Source organism: Phocoena sinus, chromosome 17, assembly GCF_008692025.1.
Source record: "Phocoena sinus isolate mPhoSin1 chromosome 17, mPhoSin1.pri, whole genome shotgun sequence".
NCBI lineage: Eukaryota > Metazoa > Chordata > Mammalia > Artiodactyla > Phocoenidae > Phocoena > Phocoena sinus.
In genome coordinates this window covers 79,279,055-79,300,151 of record NC_045779.1, presented here as the reverse complement: position 1 = coordinate 79,300,151, position 21,097 = coordinate 79,279,055, and the positions used below count along the sequence as shown (strand labels likewise).

Below are 21,097 nucleotides of genomic sequence, written 5' to 3'. Positions count from 1 at the left end.
TTTTCCTCCTTCGCTGCACTCCTCTGTCTGTTCTGCTGCTTCTCTGGGTCCTTCCTAAAGTTCCTGGAGGCCCAGCACGAACCAGAGATGTGGGTGCTTCCTTCATGTGTGGAGCTTCACAGGAATGTCGTCCTGAGACACTGCTGGTGGTTCTGTTACAGTCCCTTCAGCTGCTTCCTGGGACTTCTCTGGTGGCCAGCATGTGCTTCCTAGCCATTGGGATCGTGTGAAGCATGTACAATACAAATTTCCCAGCCGACAGACTTCAGGTTGTTTGTGCATCCGATTGCACGTGTCGCAGCAGCTTCTGGACTCCAGATACTGTTTTTCTATTTAATTTTGGTGGTGTTGGCCTTTTATTTTGTATTCAGAATTCAGCCATACTATGAGGATTCCTACTTCTTCTGACTCTGAGAAGCCCAAGAATTAGCCTCTGGTTCCCAAAACCTGGGAGGGGGTAAACTGTGGGTCCCGGAGACCCTCATTTGCAGGGATGTGCAGAAAGCCCAGCGGCCGGCCACCAAGGGACAGTGTGGGCCTTCCTGCCTGAGGCCACTGGGGCCCAGGATGGTGTTGCTCAGGGCTGGAGCCTTCTCTGTTGGTTTGGCAGGATTTTTTTTCTTTTTTTTTTTTTTTCTGCGGTACGCGGGCCTCTCACCGCCACGGCCCTTCCCGTTGCGGAGCACAGACTCCGGACGTGAAGGCCCAGCGGCCATGACCCACGGGCCCAGCCGCTCTGCGGCATGTGGGATCCTCCCAGACCGGGGCACAAACCCGTGTCCCCTGCATCGGCAGGTGGACTCTCAACCACTGCGCCACCAGGGAAGCCCTAATTTTTTATTTTATAGTATAGTTGATTTACAACGCTGTGTTAGTTTCAGGTGTACAGCTAAGTTATTCAGTTATACCTCTACATATATCCTTTATTATTATTTTTTAACATATTTATTTATTTATTTTTGGCTGTGTTGGGTCTTTGTTGCTGCGCGTGGGCTTTCTCTAGTTGCAGCGAGTGGGGGCTACTCTTTGCTGCAGTGTGAGGGCTTCTCATTGCGGTGGCTTCTCGTTGCAGAGCACGGGCTCTAGGCACGTGGGCTCAGTAGTTGTGGCTCGCGGGCTCTAGAGCGCAGGCTCAGTAGTTGTGGCGAACAGGCTTAGTTGCTCTGCGGCATGTGGGATCCTCCTGGACCAGGGCTGGAACCTGTGTCCCCTGCATTGGCAGGCGGATTCTTATCTACCGCGTCACCAGGAAGTCCCAGAAAGTTTAGCTAAATTTTTAATACTTTTTTTTTTTGCGTGGTGTGTGGGCCTCTCACTGTTGCGGCCTCTCCCATTGCGGAGCACAGGCTTCGGACGCGCAGGCTCAGCGGCCATGGCTCACGGGCCCAGCCGCTCCGTGGCATGTGGGATCTTCCCAGACCGGGGCACGAACCCGTGTCCCCTGCATCGGCAGGCGGACTCTCAACCACTGCGCTCCCAAGGAAGCCCAAATTTTTAATACTATTTTGTGGGATATTTATCTGCCCCAACAGGTATTTGTCAGGAAAACATTGTGTTTTTCCTGCAGTACTTCAGCATTTGTTGTTGTTGCTGCATCTGTCTTGAAGTGTCGCTTTGTACGTGTGCCATGAAAACTGCCTTCCCACATTCACCCTTTGTGTGGAACTGAGCCGATCACAGGCGAAAAAACAGGCCGGCCGCAGCTTGTTTGGACTTGTCTGAGTTTAGCAAATCCTTGGCATCAGGGAGCCTCTAACAGGGCTTAGAGCCTTTGATGTGCCTTGCAGCAGAAACAATTTTCAGTATTTTCTAAATAACACTTGTAATATATTCTATAAAGAGCAAGTGTTCACATATTTCTCACTCAACATTGGTAACCCATCCTGAAAATCAGACATTCTACTTGAAAATAGAGTCTATTTTTCATCATGTTAAATGGGAAAATTTATTAACTCATTAAGTATCAGTCAATTTCCTAAAACATCTTTGAAACCCTGATAAAGGACCTTCATATAAGAAATAGGCTATCATGTTAGAATGTAAAAAAGGGTTTCCTTGTTTTCCAGACAAGTGATGCAAATTATCTGCTGTTGCTTTTCCTGTGGTAACGCCTAGAGCCTCTGCGCGTCCCGGCGACTCAGCAGCGGGTGCCCTGGTGACGCTTTTTTTTTTTTTTTTTAATTTTTGTTGGAGTATACTTGCTTTACAATGTTGTGTTAGTTTCTATTGAACAGCAAGGTGAATCAGCTGTACATATACATGTAGCCCCTTTTTTTTTGGATTTCTTTCTCATTTAGGTCACCACAGAGTATTGAGTAGACTTCCCTGTGCTATACAGTAAGTTCTCATTAGTTATCTATTTTATACATAGTATCAATGTGTATATTTTCAGAGGTGCATGCAGCATGCTTCTCCCAATTGAATTTCAAATCCAACCTGAGGTTTTTTCCCTGCATGTTGTTTTGAGGAAATTGTTTAGTTCGTTTTTTGACATAAATACAAATTTTACCCCTTTAATAACCAAAACTGAAATACATATTAGAATAATTATATGATTTGTGAACTTAAAAAATGTTTTATTGAAGTATAGTTGATTTGCAGTGTGTAAATTTCGGCTGTACAGCCAAATGAGTCAGTTATATATATATATGTATTATATATATAGTCTATGAACTCTTAAACTATCAAAAACCAAAAGATATTCTACCAAACAATTTTAACCAGGATGATTTCCATGGGGAAATACAAATATGCCTGTATTTGTAATGTGGGTTAATGTTAATAGATGATGAGGTTAAGAAGTTATTTCTTCTCTATTTTGAAATAATTTGTATGGTGAAAATGAAATTTAAATTAATTTTAAAAATGTCTGGACTCCAACTCCCATTTTTCATGCTGAAGATAATTTTTTAAGGAAAGCTTCCTGGTTTTCAGGTAAGGATGGCAGATTGAACACATGTATACAGCTTCACTCTCTCCCAAACTCTCTCCCATTCTGCTAAATGAACAGGAAAGTGATGTTTAAAAACGTCAAACTCACAAGGCTGAATAAAGTGAGAGGGAGATGATAGCAATAAAGTTTTGGAAGCTGGGAGGCAGATGCATACGTCATAACTGACTTAGCAGATCTGAGAACGGCAGGTTCTGTGCTGGCAGTGAGGAGAGCTGAGAACTAATCCTGTTTGCACCACAGAATCATCAAAAGGCTCAAAATTTAGAGGCACCAGGGACCTTAAGGAAGTCAAAGAGAGAACCACAATGAAGAGCAGAAAACAAGAGGCTAACAGGAAGGGTCAGGAAGATTTGAGAGAGACCAAAGGGAATCTCCAGAAACAAATGACAGCGGAAACTTAAAAAGTAACCAAAGGGCTAAATATTCGATTATAAGCAGTTGAAGAGAGGCTTTGTGAACGAGGTGAAAGGATTTTAATAAGAACAACAAAGAGTTAATGGAATGGAAAGTATGGTGGAGAAGGTGATTGAGGGGTGGAGGACAGAATGCAAGAGTTTCAGATACATTTGATGCCAGCCCCAAAAGCCAGCTTAGAATGGAGAAGAGACAGTGTTGGAAGAGCTGTTGGCTGGAACTAATGACAGATGTGATGATGGAAAAATCGTTTATTTCAAACAGGATAAATAACGTCCATGTTGAGAAACGTCACAGCAACGCTCCAAAACACCAAAGACCAAGACAACGTTTAAAGCAACCAGAAGTAAGAGCTCTTCCAGGGTGCTGACGGGTCCTGCTTGCCGCCCCTCAAGCAGGAGGGAGCGGTCCTGCTTGCCGCCCCTCAAGCTCCGGTGGGAGCGGCCGGAGACACTGGCCTCCTGCAGGGTAGCCTCCCGGAGCAGGGTGGAATGCTGTTCTCAGAGAAGCAAAGAATCATCAGGGAAAGCATGAGTTGCAAAATGGAATGGTTAACAAATGATGAACATGTTTGCATGAAATAATTATATTTTGTAGGGTTCAGAGAGAGACTACACAGCAACAGCAGGGGTGCCAGATGCAGCAGAACCCCGGTTTGGGGTGGGAGAGCAGAGAAGAGCACTGACGTCTGGGAACCCTGTCCAAGGGGCTCGACGCTCTGCAGCTCTCCGGACACATGGAAGCCTCGCAGGGCCTTCAGAGAGAAAGAGACAGAGAGAATTGAGCGTCCGAATGACTTTGCGCTTCTCAGTAGCGGTTCTGGAGTCTAGAGGTCTGGGAAGCAGTAAGTTCAGAATCTGATGGAAGGTGACCTCCAGTGTGGTGCTCCGCCCACGGACGCGCCCTGCCCTCCCCGTCCTGGAAACGACCAAGATGCTCTTTACTGTTTGCGGTGAAGGGCGGCCCCTGGCCACGGCAGCGCCCAGCGATGGAGTGTGCCTCTGAGCGTGTTCCTCTTGCCGGGAGCGGGGCGAGGCTGAGCGCCCGCGTGTTTCCACCATTCTCCGATGTGGTTGCCGCCCCAGCCGTTCAGGAGCCTTCGGGCATCAGCATTGCGGCACCTGCGTTGCAGGCGACGTTAGGAGCGCTAGGGGCCAGGACCGGTTGCCTCCTGTGCTCTTCCCTCACCCCAGAGGCGGGAGCAGCTCGAGCCGCCCAGCTGACCTGCTCGCCAGTTTCACCCTTGTTTCCTTTACGTGTTCCCACCCCTTTCCCGGTACTACTGCTGATTCTTCACTCAAATTTGCTGGTGTTTGGGAGGTTTGGGGTTGGTGTGGTAGTAATGGGGACAGAAAAGTAACTTTATATTTTGGGTGAGGAACCAGATGTTAGGCGAGGTGGGAGAGAGGGATCCAGGGCGGTGCTGTGGGTACCACGTGAGACAGGAGCAGGGCGGGACGGTGCCAGTGGGCTGGGCAGGTGGCGATGGGGAGGGTGGGTTCTGGGAGAGGCTGCAGTACTTGGCATCTTCCTAGGATAACTGGCCACCTTAGAAATAGGAGACTGGAAAGCTCAGCTAGGGAAATGGCAGTGGGCGGAGCAGCGCCGTCTTGATGCAAGGAGGTCTGTCTAGCCCGCGTTGCACTTATGACTTTTACAACTAGTGCAATTTAAATGCTTCACGTTTTAAATCATCCTATTAGCAGATGCTTCTGACGGTTGAACCCTGGCAGCTGTCACATCATCCAGAATAAACCCTTCTTTTATAACTGGCCAAACCCTCCTGTCCCACGTCTGCATGATCCTGGCAGTCTCGCCTCGGGCCGGGGGGCCGGCAGAGCTCGTGGGGTTACAGCCTCGCAGGGGCTCTCTGGTCGCTCACATGGTGCTGTTGTCTTGGTAGCTGCAGGTCAGGATTCGGCGTGAGCTCGGAGCTGGGCAGAGCTGGGCATCCCTGGGATACTCGTTGGGGAGGCAGCGCTCAAGCCAGTGCCACAGGCTGGGCAGACTTCCTGGGGGCTCCCACTCCTCCTTGAGTTTGGAGCCTGTGCTTGGACGGTAAAGGGTGTGGGTGCAAATCGCCGACCATCCCTGGGCAGTAGGGCTTCACTTGGTCGGCGCCTGCCCATCTCCCAGAGGAACACGTGGAGGCTGGTGCGCGCAGGGCAGTGCGGGTGCTGGGGAAGGTCCATGGGGACTGGATGCTGGAGGAGGTTCGGCCTCAAGTGGCAGCCACGGTGTGGTCCGGGAGCCATGGGGTGCATGTGAGCCCCGAAGGGTGAGTGCCCTGTGGAAATGTAGGATGGGCAGGGAGGCACTTCACACCTGCTTTTGGTTATTAGAGGAAAAAGGAGGTTAAAAAAAAAAAGAATCCTAAGACTTGAGGTGAGCGTTCCAAATGCTGGCGGCACTTAGGACAGACTCGGGAGGAAGCCCGTGGGGCACCATGGAGGTTCTCCCAGGGCTGTTTGAGAAGTAGTTGTGTACTTAGATCCTCTCCCTCGCTGCCTTGAGTTGACAACTGCCCCTCCCTGTCCCAGGAGGCGTGTGAAATCTTTCCTCCTGGGAGAGGAGGCAGAGGTCACAGGAGCGGGGACTCCGGCACCAGTGAGGATGCAGGTACCTGCCCAGGACATGGGCGGCCAGGCCTTTCCCTCTGTACCAGCTTTTGGTGGGGAGAGTCCAGCCAGAGAGGCCTACTCTGGCGCCCGTCCAGTGGGCCAGTGTACAGCCCTGCCAGGCCCAGATTTGAAGCTGAGCTTCCAGAAGGAAGTGGAGAAGCATCCACGTCGCTGAGGTGAGAGGACTTACATTCCCAGGGAGCAGGCAGTGCTGTGCAGGAGGGGACGGGGCAGAGTGTGGGCGGGAGGGCAGAGTGAAAGGTGCAGTGAGTGAAGCGAACGTAGTCGTGCAAAAGAACAGAAAGACATGAACAGTAGGAAATAGACCAGTAGAGGCCGCTGCAGCTGGTACAGGAGCCTCAGCAGCACAGGGTGGGGTGTGGAGCAGAGGGGCCCCGCAAGGGCCTGAGGGCAGGCTGGCTGGCAGGAGCAGGGGACCTCGGAGGCACCTCCAGACCTGACGCATGAACTCTGACCCAGCCAGATGGCCCATCAGCTGTCCAGGTAGGATAAAGGCGTTTTCAGACGCACACATTTTCAAAACCTTAGCACCCACCTGCCCTTTTTCAGGAAAAAGAGAGAAGAAACGGGAGCCAGGAAAAAGCTCTCGCAGAAGGGAAGGCGGTCCCAAAGCGGCGGTGCCCCGGGGCTGCCTGTGGGTGGAAGAGGCAGAGCACCGAGCCCACCCTGTGCCCACCAGCAGCCTCTGTTTGCCGGGACCCTGGGCTTGCCCTCAGCGGCTGGGCTGGAGGGTCCTGTTCACTTGCCGTATTAATCGGCTCCACTGCAGCGCCCCTGGAGGACGCCCCGCTCCACGTGTGCCGTCGGTGGGCTCCCCCAGCTCCGTGTACTGGCAGCTGAGTGCCTGGAGAGGCCAGGCCCGGTGAGGACAGGCGCCTAGGCTCCGGGGGGCGGTTGGAGAAGATGGTTTTTGCTTTCTGGACTCGCATTTGAAGTAGACAGGCTGCTCGTGTGAGGACGTCCAGAGTCTGGGTGTGAAGAGAGGTCAGTGGAGAGTGTGTCGAAGGTCTCCCGGGGCCGGGCCTGTCCCTGGGCACCTCACGCTGGGCCGGGGCTCTGTGATGCCAGCAGGAGCCTGTCAGCTCCGGCGCACGCCTCTCAGTAACAAGTGTTTTGGAGGTTTTCAGCTGAAACGAGGCCCCGTGACCCCACGTCAGCGGCAGCACCCTCTGCCCACCTTTGTCGTGGTGCTTTCCTGTGGTGGTTCTCACAGCTTAAAAACGAACAAGACAGCTCTTGGCCTCTCCCCAGGTTACCACCCCGCCTCCCTGTACCTGGCGCACCTGTGCCTGCTGTCCCTCCTCCCTGCTCCCCTGAGCCCGCCCCCACCGCCTGTCTCCGCAGGCTGCCAGCACCCTCTCCACGCGGCTTCCTCGCCTCCTCCAGCCCTTACCTCTGTCATCTCTGCTAGTTCGCTGTGCCCGTAAACACGCGGGGCAGGAAAGTGGAGTTCCTGTTGTGTGCTGATTTCTCCTAAGCTTGCATCCAAAACGTGGCCCTCGTCCCGACCCAGGTGCGTGTGGCCGACCACCTGCTTGACGCGCCGAGTCAGCACCTGCTGGTGTGGCGGCTGCCCTGACGCGCTGTCTCCCTGCCTCTTGCACCCGTCATGCTGCCCTGGCTCGGCCTGTGCTGCCACCCAGGTTGCTACTCGTGCACCTGTCGAGCGATGTGTGGTGTGCGGTGAAGCGGGAAATCCGTCGCACGGGGCGCCGCAGCAGATGACACCCTGTTCTGAACGTGTAGAAAACTTCTTCCAGTTTTCTAAGAAAACTCCCGAGGAGAGTGAACTGGCAGCTCTGGGGATCAGGGAAACAGTTGAGATCTCGAGGAGCACATGATCCATGCCATGTGCGCTGTTTAAAACCCCAGGGCCGGCGGGGTCAGGAAGCGGCTGGTGGCTGAGGTTAGGCAGACACCAGAGAGGGCTGGCAGCGCGCTTACTTGCAGGTCAGCTCTGCTCGGGCCAGCTGTGGGCCTGATTTTGTCCTCTGCTTGCTCTGTTGGTTATCCAGGGAGAGGTTTAAGTACTTCCGCTCCGGCTGTGTCTGGGTCTCCTTTCACTCGGGTGTCCGTATGCCTGATGCTGCGTTGTCCTGCTTTGTCCTTTGGTGGCCCTTCGTGGTGGCGGAGTGACCATCTCTGGGCGTCGCTGTCTCCTCCGGGTGTGAGAACCGCTCGAGTGTTTGCCGCTTTCCTGTCATTCGGTCCCAGCCCTCATGAGCCTCCCACAGTGGCTTCACTCTGGACGTTACGATGGCCACAGAGTAAGGAGCCACCCTGGACGCTGTCCACGTTGAGGTGACAGGCTGGGTGAGAGCCTGCATGCCCCCAGCCACTCCGGAAGCACCAGCTCTTTTGGGGGTGCAGCTTTCTGAGGACTTGGTGAATCCTCCTTACTTTCCTTTTGTACCGCGGCCTAGAGGGGCAGCCTGCTGCAACCAAGGCCCTTGGAGAAGGGGTGGGATTGGAGACTCCTTTCTACTGTGCCCTGGCCCCCTTCTCCCCCTTCCCTCTCTCTTCCCTGCCGCCTCATAACATCAGCAGGTGTGGGGGGCTAAATGGCCCCAGGAGGGCTGTTCTGATCACCACTGCATCCCAGCTTTAGGACAAGGGATTCATGTCCTCTCATTTGGACAGGTACTGAGAAGTACCTGCTTCAGGGGTGGCTGGATCCAGATGCCAGGTGGAAGTGGCCCAGCAGCTGTAGGCCCCAAGCCCCATGCTGGCGCTTCCAGCAGGCAGGGCGTGTCCTGTGATCCTCGGGGACGTTGCTTCTGCCCTGCACCCATCCCATGGGGTGGGGTGCAAGCAGGGCCTCCACTCAAACACCTGGAGGGGCACTTCCCTGGTGGTCCAGTGGCTAAGGCTCCATGCTCACAATGCAGGGGGCCTGGGTTCGATTCCTGGTCAGGGAGCTGGATCCCACATGCTGCTGCTAAGAGTTCATGTACTGCATACCGCAACGAAGATCCCACGTGCCACAACTAAGACCTGGCGCAGCCAAATAAATAAATAAATATGAAAACAAAAATCTAATGACGTTAAAAAAAAAAACACACCTGGAGAGCCCCAGGGAATGGGGCTCCTAGCAGACAGGAGGGAGAGAAGCATAGACGGACAGCCGGCTCCTGTGGCACGTGCTGGGCCCAGCAGGGGCTTCGGAACGTGAGCTCAGACTTTGGCCTTTTAGAAACGGGACCTTGTTTTCTGTTCTGTAAGGTGAGGACGGACACAGCTGCCGTGTCCCCAGGTGTGCAAGAGGAAATGTGATGGAGTTTGTACAGCTCTTCCCAAGCGTCTTACTGTATACAGTAGGTGCTCAGTAAATGATGCCGCCAGGGCGAGGTCTGTGCCAGTTTAGATGCTGAAGCTGAGGCAGTTTTGTGGAGCAAGCGCGTTTTCACAGGTGGTCAGGGCAGTGTCGTGTTGCGCTGAGGCCACCTGCTGAGTTGTGGGTTCCATGCTTCCTGCCCCCACCCAGTCCTCTTCCTCATAGTTGCTTGTGGGGTGATTGCCCTTGTGCATACAGAAGGCTGTCTCTATCGTGACCTGCTCTCCCATGTGTGCTGCACAGGGAGTGCAGGTGCCCCCCGGAGCGCGGTGGGGTGATGCGCAGGTGCAGACGGTGCCCTTGGGGTGACTGTGGTTCTAGGTTCCTTAGAGATGCCGCCGCAGCAGGCAGCTGCAGCCTCACCTGTTCGTAGCACGTGATGGTCCTGCCAGCTTTCCAGTCCCTCCCCAAAAGGTCGCTTCTCAGCCGTGACCCCGAAGCCGCTGGCCATGGAAGCGGTGCATATATCTTCCTTTTTCCCACGAGCTGTGACCACGGATGACTGCTGGGGCGGGGCCTTCTCACTCCCTGACTCACTGCTGTATCCCATGGGTGGGGCTGTGACTGAGCAGCTGGGCCTTTGACCTTTGTTGGGAGCTCTGACTTTCATGCCCTGGTGTGGGGTCAGTTTTCAGAGATGTTCCAAGGATGGTCCCCTGAGATGAAGCCTGGTTAGCTGTGCTGGCTCTTCCTTCTTACAGATGTGTGGCCCCCCACCCCACCGTGCGGTGGGCCAGCCCGTCAGGCCTGCTTCTGGAGGTGCCTTCTGCCCACACCCCAGAGCCGCACCAGCTCTCCCTCTGGTCAGAGTGTCTTGTCCATTCTTGACCTTCACAGTTCCACATCCTTGTGTTTGAATGCATCTGGATCTGTAAAAATCTGGTCTGACAGTCTTTGTCTTAGCTAGACTGCTGGTCCATTTATGTTTATGAAAATTATTATATTTGAATTTATTTTTATGGTCTTATTTCACACTTTATTTGTCCTGTTATTTGGGGACAGATTACTTTTTTCCTCCTTTCTTAACTTCTATTTTATTTTATTATTTATTTATTTATTTTTTGGCTGCATTGGGTCTTCGTTGCTGCACGTGGGCTTTCTCTAGTTGTGGCAAGCGGGGGCTACTCTTTGCTGTGGTGCGCGGGCTTCTCATTGCGGTGGCTTCTCTTGCTGAGGAGCATGGGCTCTAGGCATGTGGGCTTCAGTAGTTGTGGCACGCGGGCTCAGTAGTTGCGGCTCGCGGGCTCTAGAGCGCAGGCTCAGTAGTTGTGGCGCATGGGCTTAGTTGCTCCGTGGCATGTGGGATCTTCCCAGACCAGGGCTCGAACCCATGTCCCCTGCACTGGCAGGTGGATTCTTAAATACTGCGCCACCAGGGAAGCCCTTAACTTCTTTTGGGTTGATCTTTTTTTATTTCTTTTTCTCTCCTCAACTAGATTGGAATTCATTCATTTGGTTTCCATAGTGGCTGCCCTGGATATTTTAACACACAGAATTCATTTATCAAAATCTAAATTAATTGATATTTTTACTCTCCTCCAAACAATTCAGTGCTCTTAGAACACTGTGTGTCTGTTTAGTTCCATCCCAGGTATGGGCTAACCTCTCCCTCTCCCCCCGCAGCTCCTGCTTCCTCAGGGTGGGTGGGCTGGGTTTCCTAGTGGCCCTCATTTACCTGATGCCTTCGGGGCCTCAGCCTTGGGGGTGTCTCCAAGAGGGTCCACACCTGGGCACATCCAAGGCTTTCTGTTCGCTCGCCTGCCTCTTCTAAACAGTACAGATGCTCAAGATCAGCCAGGCCCTCAGATGCAGACAGCAGAGGGGTGCCTTGATTTCCCATTGCCGGTTTTACTTAGCTTTTGCCCTCTGAGGTTCCGAACTTTCTTCCTATCTCATCAATGGGTTAAAATTTTTTTCAGTAGTTTAAAACTGTCATAATAGTGTGTTTGTTCTCTCTTAAGAGGGTTGGTCAAAGCTGTCTGTTTCATTATTGTGACAGAAATGGCAGTGTTCTCTGAAGTCTTTACTCCCAGTAGGTCCTGGGGCAAGCCTCCTGTGTGTGTGTTGGTGGGGGGCGTGTCCCCTGCACGACGGGTCCCAGCTCTCCCAGCGGCCTGGCAGGCTTGGCCCTGCCAGGAAGGCACCGTCTCTTCTGCTACTGGAACTTGGCAGAAAGGAGTCTCTGACAGTCTGAGTTGATGAAACGTTCCTCGTGTTTATCAGTGCTTTTCTGGAACCTTCAGCGAGGAACTGGATGGGACATCCCCCTCCGCCCCCCCAGGAAGGCGAAGCACCCTCAGACGCTGTCTGACAGCAGGGCTTGCCCCAGGCCTTCTGCACAGGGCCCTGTGGGACCCGTGGGGTCTGTTACTGTGACTGCCGGCACCACCTGCAGGTGTGCAGGGGCCCAGATCCGTGTTTCCTGATGGTTTTCCGGCAGATAGAGAAAAGGTTTCCACTTTGTTTTCCTTTCCTCTGTGTCTGGTTAATATTTTGTCCCACACTTTAGGTGAGTCCTGACAAAGCCTGTGGTCACCCAGTGCCTCCACCCCCGGGGCCTGAGAGCTATGAGAATGACTGGGAACCACGCATCACCCTCCCCCCTGCTCCGCTCCCTCCTCCTTGCTTGCTGGGTCGTGGGAGGGAGGTGTTGCTGTTGCTTCTGTGGTGGAAACCGCATTTTACTCCTGTTTCTGAGACGTGACCTTGCCGACCTTGGGACTCCTTGTTGGTCAGCATCTCTGGGTTTCACCGTTGACCCTGTGGACGCAGCCCCCTCCTCCGCTGCTGCCTGAGAAGGGCTCCACCTCCTGGCTGGGCCACCTCTTTGCTGGGCTGTGTTCAGCTGCGTGGTCTGTCTGCTGGTGGGAATTGGCCAGCTTTGCATTCCAGAAATATCTGCTGGCCTTTCAGCCTTGGGGGCGGGGAGGTCCTCAGGGAGGCAGTCGGCTTATGGGAGCGACTCAGGCCATGGCAGACAGGACCGCAAGGTCGTGCAGGTTGGCTGGCCCCTACCACCTTGCGTGGAGGTGGGGAGGACAGCAGGCTGGGGTGGGCAGGGCAGAGCTGGGCGGCCTCCTAGAGTCGGCTCCTGTCTGTCTGGACACACCAGTGGGGTGGAGGGTGCCGTTCAGTGTCCCAGTGCCCAGCCCTGCCCGCCAAGGTTACCGCCAGTGGCTGTGGGCTGCAGGGGTCTTGGGATGTCCTGCCCTTGCCGTGGCCCCTTCCCTGCCCTTGCCGTCTCAGCGCCCCGGGGGAGTGGGGTGCAGCACGGAGGCGGGCGTCCCGGGCCCCATCAGGCCTCAGGCTGTCGCTCCGGCGGGCGGTGGGCACCGTGCTCACACGTGTTCACACGCTCACGAGGCGCACACCCCGCTCCACGCAGGCGGCACTGGGCAGAGCGTCCCCCTCGGCCCCCGGCCTGCAGGTTGCAGCTTCCTGGGGCTCGTGCTCCAAGCAGACCCCATCAGGAGCCGGCACAGAGTGTTTCTGTTCCAGAACTCGCGTAGGAAGTTGGAATCAAGAACCTTCTCGCCCACGTGTGACCGGAGCCTTCCTGCAGTGGGGGCGGGGAGGAGCGAACAGTGGTCCGGTCCAGCTGCCCCTACGCAGCTCCGGCCTCAGCACCGGCCGGGGTCTGTGACAAGGACAAGCCGACCTGCCTGCGCAGGGGGGGGGAAGGGCGCCGAGCGACCACGTGGTGAGGTCGGTGGGCGGTGCGGCTGCTGAGAGCTCGGCAGCACCCGGCAAAGGGCAGCCATCGTCACAGCCCACTGAACTGTTTGTGAGTTTTTAGGTGTCTTTACTTCCCCTTGTGCCAGGTGCTTTTCAGGAGGCGGGGCTCCGGAGCCCAGGTGCCGGGTCCAGGGGCTCCTCGTCCTCTTGAGCTAGGGCAGCCGGGCCCCCGGGGCGGAGCCGGCCCCCGGCTCACCGACGGGGGCGCCAGGGGGCGCGGGGCCCCGGGGGCCTTTGAGGGGCCTTGGTGGGGAGGGTGTCCCTCCTGCGGTGACTTTAAAGAGAGCAGACCTCCTTCAGGTGAGGGGTGTGCATGGAGCATTTTGGGGAGCCGGCCAGGACAGGGTGAGGGCGACCCAGATCCGTGAGTGGGGAAGGCCCGAAGCGCGACACTGCGCGGAAGAGCAGCACAGGGAAACGCCAGGCGGCCGCGTCTCCACACGCAGAGCCACGGGAAGTCTGACCACCTGCCCCGGCGCCACCTTCGCCCGCCAGGCGGGTGAGAAGCGCCTTAGGAAACCCCCGAGTCCTGGGCAGACAGCCTGTTGCCGCTCTTCTCTGTGCTTTGAGCCGTCCCACAGCGTCCTCAGGAGTTTCCTTTTCCTCAGGGACCCTCTGTCTTCTCCTGGGCGGGGTGGGGTGGGCGGGGCTGTGCGCGGTGCCACGTGGCCCCTGGAGTGAGTGTGAGAAGCGTCCGCGCTTCCGCCGACTTTCCTCTGAAGGAGGCAGGCCTGTCACTGCAGCAAGTGCTGCTGCGTCACGGGGCAGAGGTCTGGCTGCGGGGGTGGGAATGAGCAGAAGGCACAAGGAGGTTGGAGTAAAAAGAAACATCCTCTGCCTTGAAGCGCCGCTGCTCCTCCTTCGTGGAGGCCCCGTCTCTGTCCTGCACCCCCGCCCCCTCGCCAAAGCCCCCGCATCATCTTTTGGGGCCGAGGCGGCTGGGGGCTCAGCCTGGAGGGGTCGGGAGTGGCTGCCCCGTGGGCGCTGGAGGTGACAGGAGGGCTGGCGTTGGCGTCCTGCAGAACGACAGGCCTGTCGCGCCGTCCTCCTCTGGGCGCCAGGGCGCTGTGCGCCTGGAAGGTTTGGGGAACCCGAACAGTTCGCTGGTGTTGGGCTGTTCCTGTCACAGGCCAGCTTGTGTCCCCGACCTTGGCTCGTGAACGTGTGATAGAGATTTTGTTCTCTCTAAACGGTCCTGCAGGGGCTCCGGTGCGGTTTTGTTGGTGAGGAAAGCCCAAGAAGGTGAGGGCTTGGGGACGCACACCGCGGGTGAGCAGAGGGGTCTGTGTGTCCTGATTGCCTGTCATGCGACCCCGAGGCCAGACAGAAGCCACGTGCTGTCCCCAGAGTGGCAGCTTTCCGAGAGCTTGCAGGGCAGCTCCAGCCTCCGAGATTCACTTTACGTTGCGTCCAGTTGACTCCAAACAGCAGTGTCCTTTCTGTGTGGGGTGCGGTCTGATGTCCTTTTCCAGAAAGGTCTGAAAAGCTGGTTCTGACCTACGGGTTGATTCCATGACTTGCTGACGGATTGGGCCACGATTTTCAGCGTAACAGCGTGGCCCGTGCATTTGGGGGGTGGTGGAGGTCAGTGAGAACAGCTGCAGCGGGAGGTGTGGAGGCGGAAATGCCAGCCCGGCCTGTTGGCTGAGCGGGGAGAGCGGGGCCTTGTGCTGCCAGCCCACACGAAACTGAGATGGGCTCATTGTTCAGAATTTGGAAAACGTATTAAAAACAGCCTGGAGAATGGAACATAGGCCTTCTGGAAATGATGGCTGAGTAGAGGCTTGTTTGTTCTTCTTTCCTCCCTGAAACTCACTGAAATGGACAAAAAGAATGAAAAATAGGGAACAGGCTTTCATCTACAGTGAATCTAAGGAATAGCCACAGCCAGAGGAGGGTGTCAGCCAGACAGGGAAGAGGAGCGAAAGCCAGAGCCTTGAGCGGGGCTGAGTTTTCGCCCAACAAAGAGGATTCTGGGGGCACCGTTGGCGACATTTACTTGGCAGAATGGGGTCTGTGGTTTGGGTGGGCCTTGGGGTAAACCAGATGTGGGTGGGCGTCCAGTGAGAGAGGAGCCGAAGGAGGAGGGCCCAGGTGCTCCAGCCGCATTTTCTACAAGATCCAGACTCAAGCGGTGAGATGGGGAAGAAGAGAGGGGAAACGGCACTCCCTGTGGACATGCCGGCCTCTGGCAGTGCCTTGGGCCGTGTCCCCCGTACTGTGGGGGCTAAGAGGCCTCCCAGTGAGTCCCCTGGCAGGCAGGCAGACAGTCACCCGAAGGAGCTTTTGCAGGAGGGCCTTCGGATGCCCATGGAGCCACCTTCCCACCTGCCCCCGTGCAGCACCAGGCAAGGCTGGGGTCCCAGTGCTCACTCAGAAGCCAGGAGACTCTTGCTAGAGCCAGAGGGAAGAAACTTCTGGCGTGTTCGGGGGTGTTGCTGTATGGCTCTTGAGAGAGCCAGCCTGAGCAGAGAGTATAGGGGAGAGCGGCCCGGGGCTTCCTAGAAACCGGATAACCCTACTGGGCACGGGTGCCAGCTGCTCTGTCTTAAGTTTGAGTTGGGTTTCCGTCACTTGCAACCAAAAAATGTCCTAAGACCAGAAACTCATTTCCAGAGCAGAACCTGTAAGGAAACTTGGCAGTCGAGCATTCTGGAGCCACACAGCTGGTGGGAGCTCCCCGGCTCAGTCCTGTCCCTGCCCTCGTTTATAGACGACCAGTGATCAGGAGCCAGCGTGGGACCCCCATGTAGGCACTGGAAGGAGGAGAAGGCAGCCCCGGGGGCAGGAGCGGAGCTCAGCTATGCACAGGAGGAGGAGGCTCCGGGGGACAGGATGCGGGGAGAGGGCGCTGGCAGAGCTGAGAAAGGAGCTGGGGGGCAAGAGCTGTGAGAGACGTGAGAGCCCCATGAGTAACGGCAGACAGCGGGGAGAGCAAGTCCCCAGGACAGCTGCTTGCAGAGAACATGCCGTGCGGCACAGAGAGGAGCAGACGGGAGACAGTTGGACGATGGTCAGGGGCTGCGAGGCACCGGGCAGCGGGGCGTCCAGGGGGTGCACGAGACCCCCTGGGGTGGAGGGGCTGGCTTTGCGCCTTGAGAGTCATGTTTGGGAAGAATTGGGCAGCATGGCCCAGGACCTGGTGCCCAAATGGGACCCTCTGTAAAGCGTGGACCGCCGCCCTCTCCTCAGGTTGGGGGGGGTGGGATGTGCACAGGCAGGTGAGAGGGGCCCTCCAGGAGCTCCCCGGGCCGGGCCGGGCTGGGGCACCCACGGGAGGAGGGTCCGTAAGGGCCGAGCGTCTGCATAGATTGGTGTTTGCAGGGGATATTTGTCTCTTCTCCCCATTTTACTTCCTTATTTGGTCATTTATTTATATCAATATGGACATAGGGATATCCTTTTATACTTTATAAAAGTTATAAAGTATAATAGGATGACTTTTTTTTTCCCTCAAAATGTTCCAGCTTTGGTCATTGGGAGCTCTTTTATTTAGCACCATTGTCCCTTTGGCAGACCCCTTCATCGTGGGGTTTTGTTTTATTCTTGTTTTCCTTACTTTCTGACTCTACGAGATCCTCCAGGATCATCTTTTTATTTATTTATTTAATTTATTTATTTTTGGCTGCATTGGATCTTCGTTGCTGTGCGCGGGCTTTCTCTAGTTGCGGCAAGCGGGGACTACACTTCGTTGCTGTGCGCGGACTTCTCATTGCGGTGGCTTCTCTTGTCGCGGAGCACGGGCTCTAGGTGCGCGGGCTTCAGTAGTTGTGGCACGTGGGCTCAGTAGTTGTGGCTTGCAGGCTCCAGAGCTCAGGCTCAGTAGTTGTGGTGCACAGGCTTAGTTGCTCTGTGGCTTGTGGCATCTTCCCGAACCAGGGCTCAAACCTGTGTTCCCTTGCATTGGCAGGCAGATTCTTATCTACTGCGCCACCAGGGAAGCCCCATCCTGAGAACATCTGACTTCCTGAATTATTTTCTTTTAAGTTTGTGTACATTGAGTTTCACTCTTTTTGCTGTAAAGTTCTTTGGGTTTGAGAAATGCATATTGTCAGGTATCCACAATGGCAGTATTACACAGAACCGTTTTGCCACCGTAGAAAATCCCCTGTGTTCCCCCATTCAACCATCCTCCCTCCTGAACCACTGGCATCCATGATCTTTTTACCAGCAATATAGTTTTGCCTCGTCCAAACTGTCTTAATACTTGGAGTCATACAGTATGTAACAGAACAAACATTTGAGGTCCTTAATTGTACAGTGTGCCAAAATCAATTCCAGGTGATTAAGGAGTGTGTTTATTCAGTAAATGTTTGATTGGTTACTGTGTATCGAGGATATAACAAAACAAACATCATCTCTGCCCTCAAGGAGCTTACCCTCACCCTCTAGTGGGGAGACAGATGGCATATCACAGTTATAATGACATGTGTGTGACTATACTACAATCCACCTACACACAAGATGGAGTAACAGGGATCAGATTAGCCCTCCCACTCGAAACTAATAAAAAGCTGGGCGGCTTCCCTGGTGGTGCAGTGGTTGAGAGTCCACCTGCCGATGCAGGGGACACGGGTTCGTGCCCTGGTCCGGGAAGATCCCACATGCCGCGGAGCGGCTGGGCCCGTGAGCCATGGCCGCTGAGCCTGCGCGTCTGGAGCCTGTGCTCTGCAACGGGAGAGGCCGCAACAGTGAGAGGCCCATGTACTGCAAAAAAAAAAAGCTGGGCAATAGTTGTGAAACCTTGGTTTTCTAAACTTTGGGTATGAGGCAGCAAAGTACAGTGATGCTTACAGGATGAGAATCAGACAAGATGAGCCTGATGGTTTCTGCAGCTCTTACGGCATTCAGGGAGGTGTAGGGATGCAGAGCCTGGCAGATTCCCTCCATAAAGGAGCTGGAGCTTAGAGTCCAGGGCAACTAAGGGGACTAGAGTTTGCAGGCAAGAGCACCAGAGAGCAGAGAGCCGCAAACAGAGAGAACTTGGAGATGTGCAGAGGGTCTCTCTTAGTTTCCAGCAGAGTGTTGATCAGTGTGTGGGTGTGGGGAAACCACCAGAGGCCAGGGAAAGAGTCACTCAGAAGGATTAAGGGGAACAGTACCCAGAGCTGTCACAACACTGTGAAGAGTGCCTTGTCATCAGGCAGAGTGAAAACCTTCATAATTCACAGGGCACTGGGCAGGCTACTCAGTGGAGAACAGCTAGCCCTGGAATAAATGCTGCTATGTGCCCCTGGACAATCTTAGAAACAAGAACCAAAAGTTTCACACTGTTTCCAAGTAACTGTATCCCCAAACAAAGCTCAAAAATATTTATAGGAATACAGAAATATACAGCTTACAAAAGGGTAAAATTCAGTGTCTGGCATCCAATCAAAATTACCAGGCATAGAAAGAAACAGGAAAATACAACTCATTAGGCAGTGAAAACTCAGTTGAAATGGATGCAAAACTGACTCAGATGTTAGATTTAGCAGACGAGGTCATTACAGCAGTTATTATAGCTACATTCCATATGTTCAGAAAGCTCAAGGAAATATTCGAGACTTTAAGTAGAGACCTGGTGAAGTAAAGACACTGAACTAAAGATCCAAACTAAACTTCTAGGTTTGACACCAAACTGTCTTGAGTGCAAAACACACTGGATGGGATTAACAGCAGCTTAGATGTGGCAGAAGAAAAGATTAGTGAATGTGAAGACAAAGCAGTAAGAAGTATCCGAACTAAAACAAGGAGAGGAAAAGTACTAAGTAAAAAATGCAAAAAACGAGCCTGACTGAGCTGAGGGGCAGTGGGCAGAGGCTGCGATTTGTGTAATTGGAGTTCCCAAAGAGGGAGGGAGGGACAGAAAAACTACTTGAAGAAATGATAGCCAAAAAGCCTCCAAGTTTTATGAAAACTATAAACCTAGATCAAACAATCTTTTTTTTTTTTTTTTAAATTTTTATTTATTTATTTATTTTTGGCTGTGTTCGGTCTTCGTTTCTGTGCGAGGGCTTTCTCTAGTTGCGAGAGCGGGGGCCACTCTTCATCTCAGTGCGTGGGCCTCTCACTGTCGCGGCCTCTCTTGTTGTGGAGCACAGGCTCCAGACGCGCAGGCTCAGTAGTTGTGGCGCACGGGCCTAGTTGCTCCGCGGCATGTGGGATCCTCCCAGACCAGGGCTCGAACCCGTGTCCCCTGCATTGGCAGGCAGATTCTCAACCGCTGCGCCATCAGGGAAGCCCCTAGATCAAACAATCTTAAACTCTGAGCACAAGGAACATGCACAGACACATCATAATCAAATTGCTCCAAGTCAGTGATGGAGAGAAAGGTCTTAAAAGCACCCAGAAAGGGCTTCCCTGGTGGCGCAGAGGTTGAGAGTCCGCCTGCCGATGCAGGGGACACGGGTTCGTGCCCCGGTCCGGGAAGATGCCACGTGCCGCGGAGCAGCTGGGCCCGTGAGCCATGGCTGCTGAGCCTGCGCGTCTGTAGCCTGTGCTCCGCAATGGGAGAGGCCACAACAGTGAGAGGCCCGTGTACCACAAAAAAAAAAAAAGCAGCCAGAAAAAAAGACATAATTACACACAGAGGAACAAAGATACGGACGATGGCAGATTTCTCTTTGGAAACAATGCAAATGAGGAGACAGTGGAGCACCGTGTGCAAGTGCTGAATGAAAACTGTCAGCCTAGGAGCCGACACCGGGGCAAATATCTCTAAAATGAAGGTGAAATAAAGATACTTCAAACATAACAAAAGCTGAAAGACCTTCACAGCAAGAAATGTTATAGGAAATTCTTCAGGCTGCAGGAAAATGAAACCAGATGGAAATCTGGATCTATGTGAAAGAATGGAGAGTCCTGGAAACGTACCTACATGACTAAATATATGACACTTATTATTTAATTCTCTTTAAACGGCATCTCTTTAAAACGCAATTATTTAACTAAAAATAATAATTTAGCAGAGCTGGGGGATTGTAACATAAATAGAATAAAATGTATGACAAAAATGGCACAAAGTCCAGGAGAAATGGCAAACTCATATGCTTGAAGAAATATAATTTCACTTGAAGGCAGACTATGATCAATTAAATATGGATGCTGCAAACCCAGAAGCAGCTGCTAAAATAGCAAAACAATGAATTACATACAGCTGATAAGTCAACAGTGGAGATAAAATGGAATCACATAAAATAATTCAAAAGAAGGCAGAAAAAGAGGAAAAGGGGGAACAAAGAACAGATGGGAGAAATCAAAAATAGGAAACGAGGGTAGATTTCAACATAACCTTGTCAACAATCACAAATATAGATGGTTTAAACACCCCAATTAAACAACAGAAATTGTCAGATTGCATAAAAAAGCATGACCCAATTATATGCTGGCTTACCCAATAAACCCACTTTAAATATCAAGAGACAAATAGGTTAGTAAAAGAAAGGCAAAAGAGATACAATTCTAATGCTAATGGAAAGAAAGCTGGACCTGCTGTAATAATATCAAATGTACTCATTCCAGAGCAAAGAAAACTACCAGGTAAAGATATTTCATAATGACAAAGAGGTTCATTCCTCAAGAAGATACTATAAATTTTATGTACTTAATAACAGAGCTATGAAACATGTGAAGCAAAAATTTAGAGAACTGCAAAAAGAAATAAGCAAAGCCACAATTGTAGTTGGAGCTCTCAGTACCCTTTCATCAGTAACTGATGAACAGGTAGACAGGAAATTAGTGTTGGCACAATCAACCAAGTTGATGTGATTGACATATATAGAGCATTCCACCCAACAGCATGTTTTTTCCAGTGCATATGAAATATTTACCAAGATAGACCATTTTTCTGCACCATAACTTTTTCGACAAAAACGGTACTAAATTAGAAACTATAAAAATATCTGGAAAAAAAGAAAAAAAAATATCTGGGACTTCCCTGGTGGCACAGTGGATAAGACTCCGTGCTCCCAATGTAGGGGGCCTTGGTTCGATCCCTGGTCAGGGAACTAGATCCCACATGCATGCCACAACTAAGAG

At 53.1% G+C, this 21,097-nt stretch overlaps 2 protein-coding genes across 15 annotated transcripts in view; one reads left to right on the top strand and one right to left on the bottom strand.

Moving 5' to 3' along the window:
- The window catches only part of ARHGAP39 (Rho GTPase activating protein 39), a 127,837-nt gene that overhangs the window by 54,783 nt on the left and 51,957 nt on the right, over positions 1–21,097 (top strand). The window contains exon 1 of one of the 14 annotated variants that reach the window (XM_032609648.1): positions 4,118–4,643. The exons of 10 other annotated variants lie outside the window; for them this stretch is intronic. The gene's annotated coding sequence lies outside the window, so the exon portion shown is untranslated. Of the gene's footprint in view, positions 1–4,117; positions 4,644–6,379; positions 6,872–14,301; positions 14,321–15,983; positions 16,092–21,097 lie in introns of those variants that run through there. 3 more of the 14 variants (XM_032609650.1, XM_032609651.1, XM_032609647.1) reach the window with 3 other exon arrangements.
- LOC116742272 lies at positions 3,792–9,893 on the bottom strand. Its single transcript, XM_032609597.1, has 5 exons — positions 9,707–9,893; positions 9,490–9,578; positions 7,954–8,009; positions 7,403–7,808; positions 3,792–4,121 (listed from the first exon to the last, which is right to left on the bottom strand). Exons 1-5 carry the CDS (start codon positions 9,891–9,893, stop codon positions 3,792–3,794), a joined length of 1,068 nt encoding a protein of 355 aa, XP_032465488.1.

Coding starts and splice junctions, on each gene's coding strand:
- LOC116742272 (XM_032609597.1), bottom strand. CDS start 9,893: ATGGGATACAGCAGTGAGTCAGGGAGTGAGAAGGCCCCGCCCCAGCAG. Junction 9,579..9,706: donor CCATCACGTGCTACGAACAG/GTGAGGCTGCAG, acceptor CTCCCTGTGCAG/CACACATGGGAGAGCAGGTC. Junction 7,809..7,953: donor CGAGCAGAGCTGACCTGCAA/GTAAGCGCGCTG, acceptor CCTGATCCCCAG/AGCTGCCAGTTCACTCTCCT.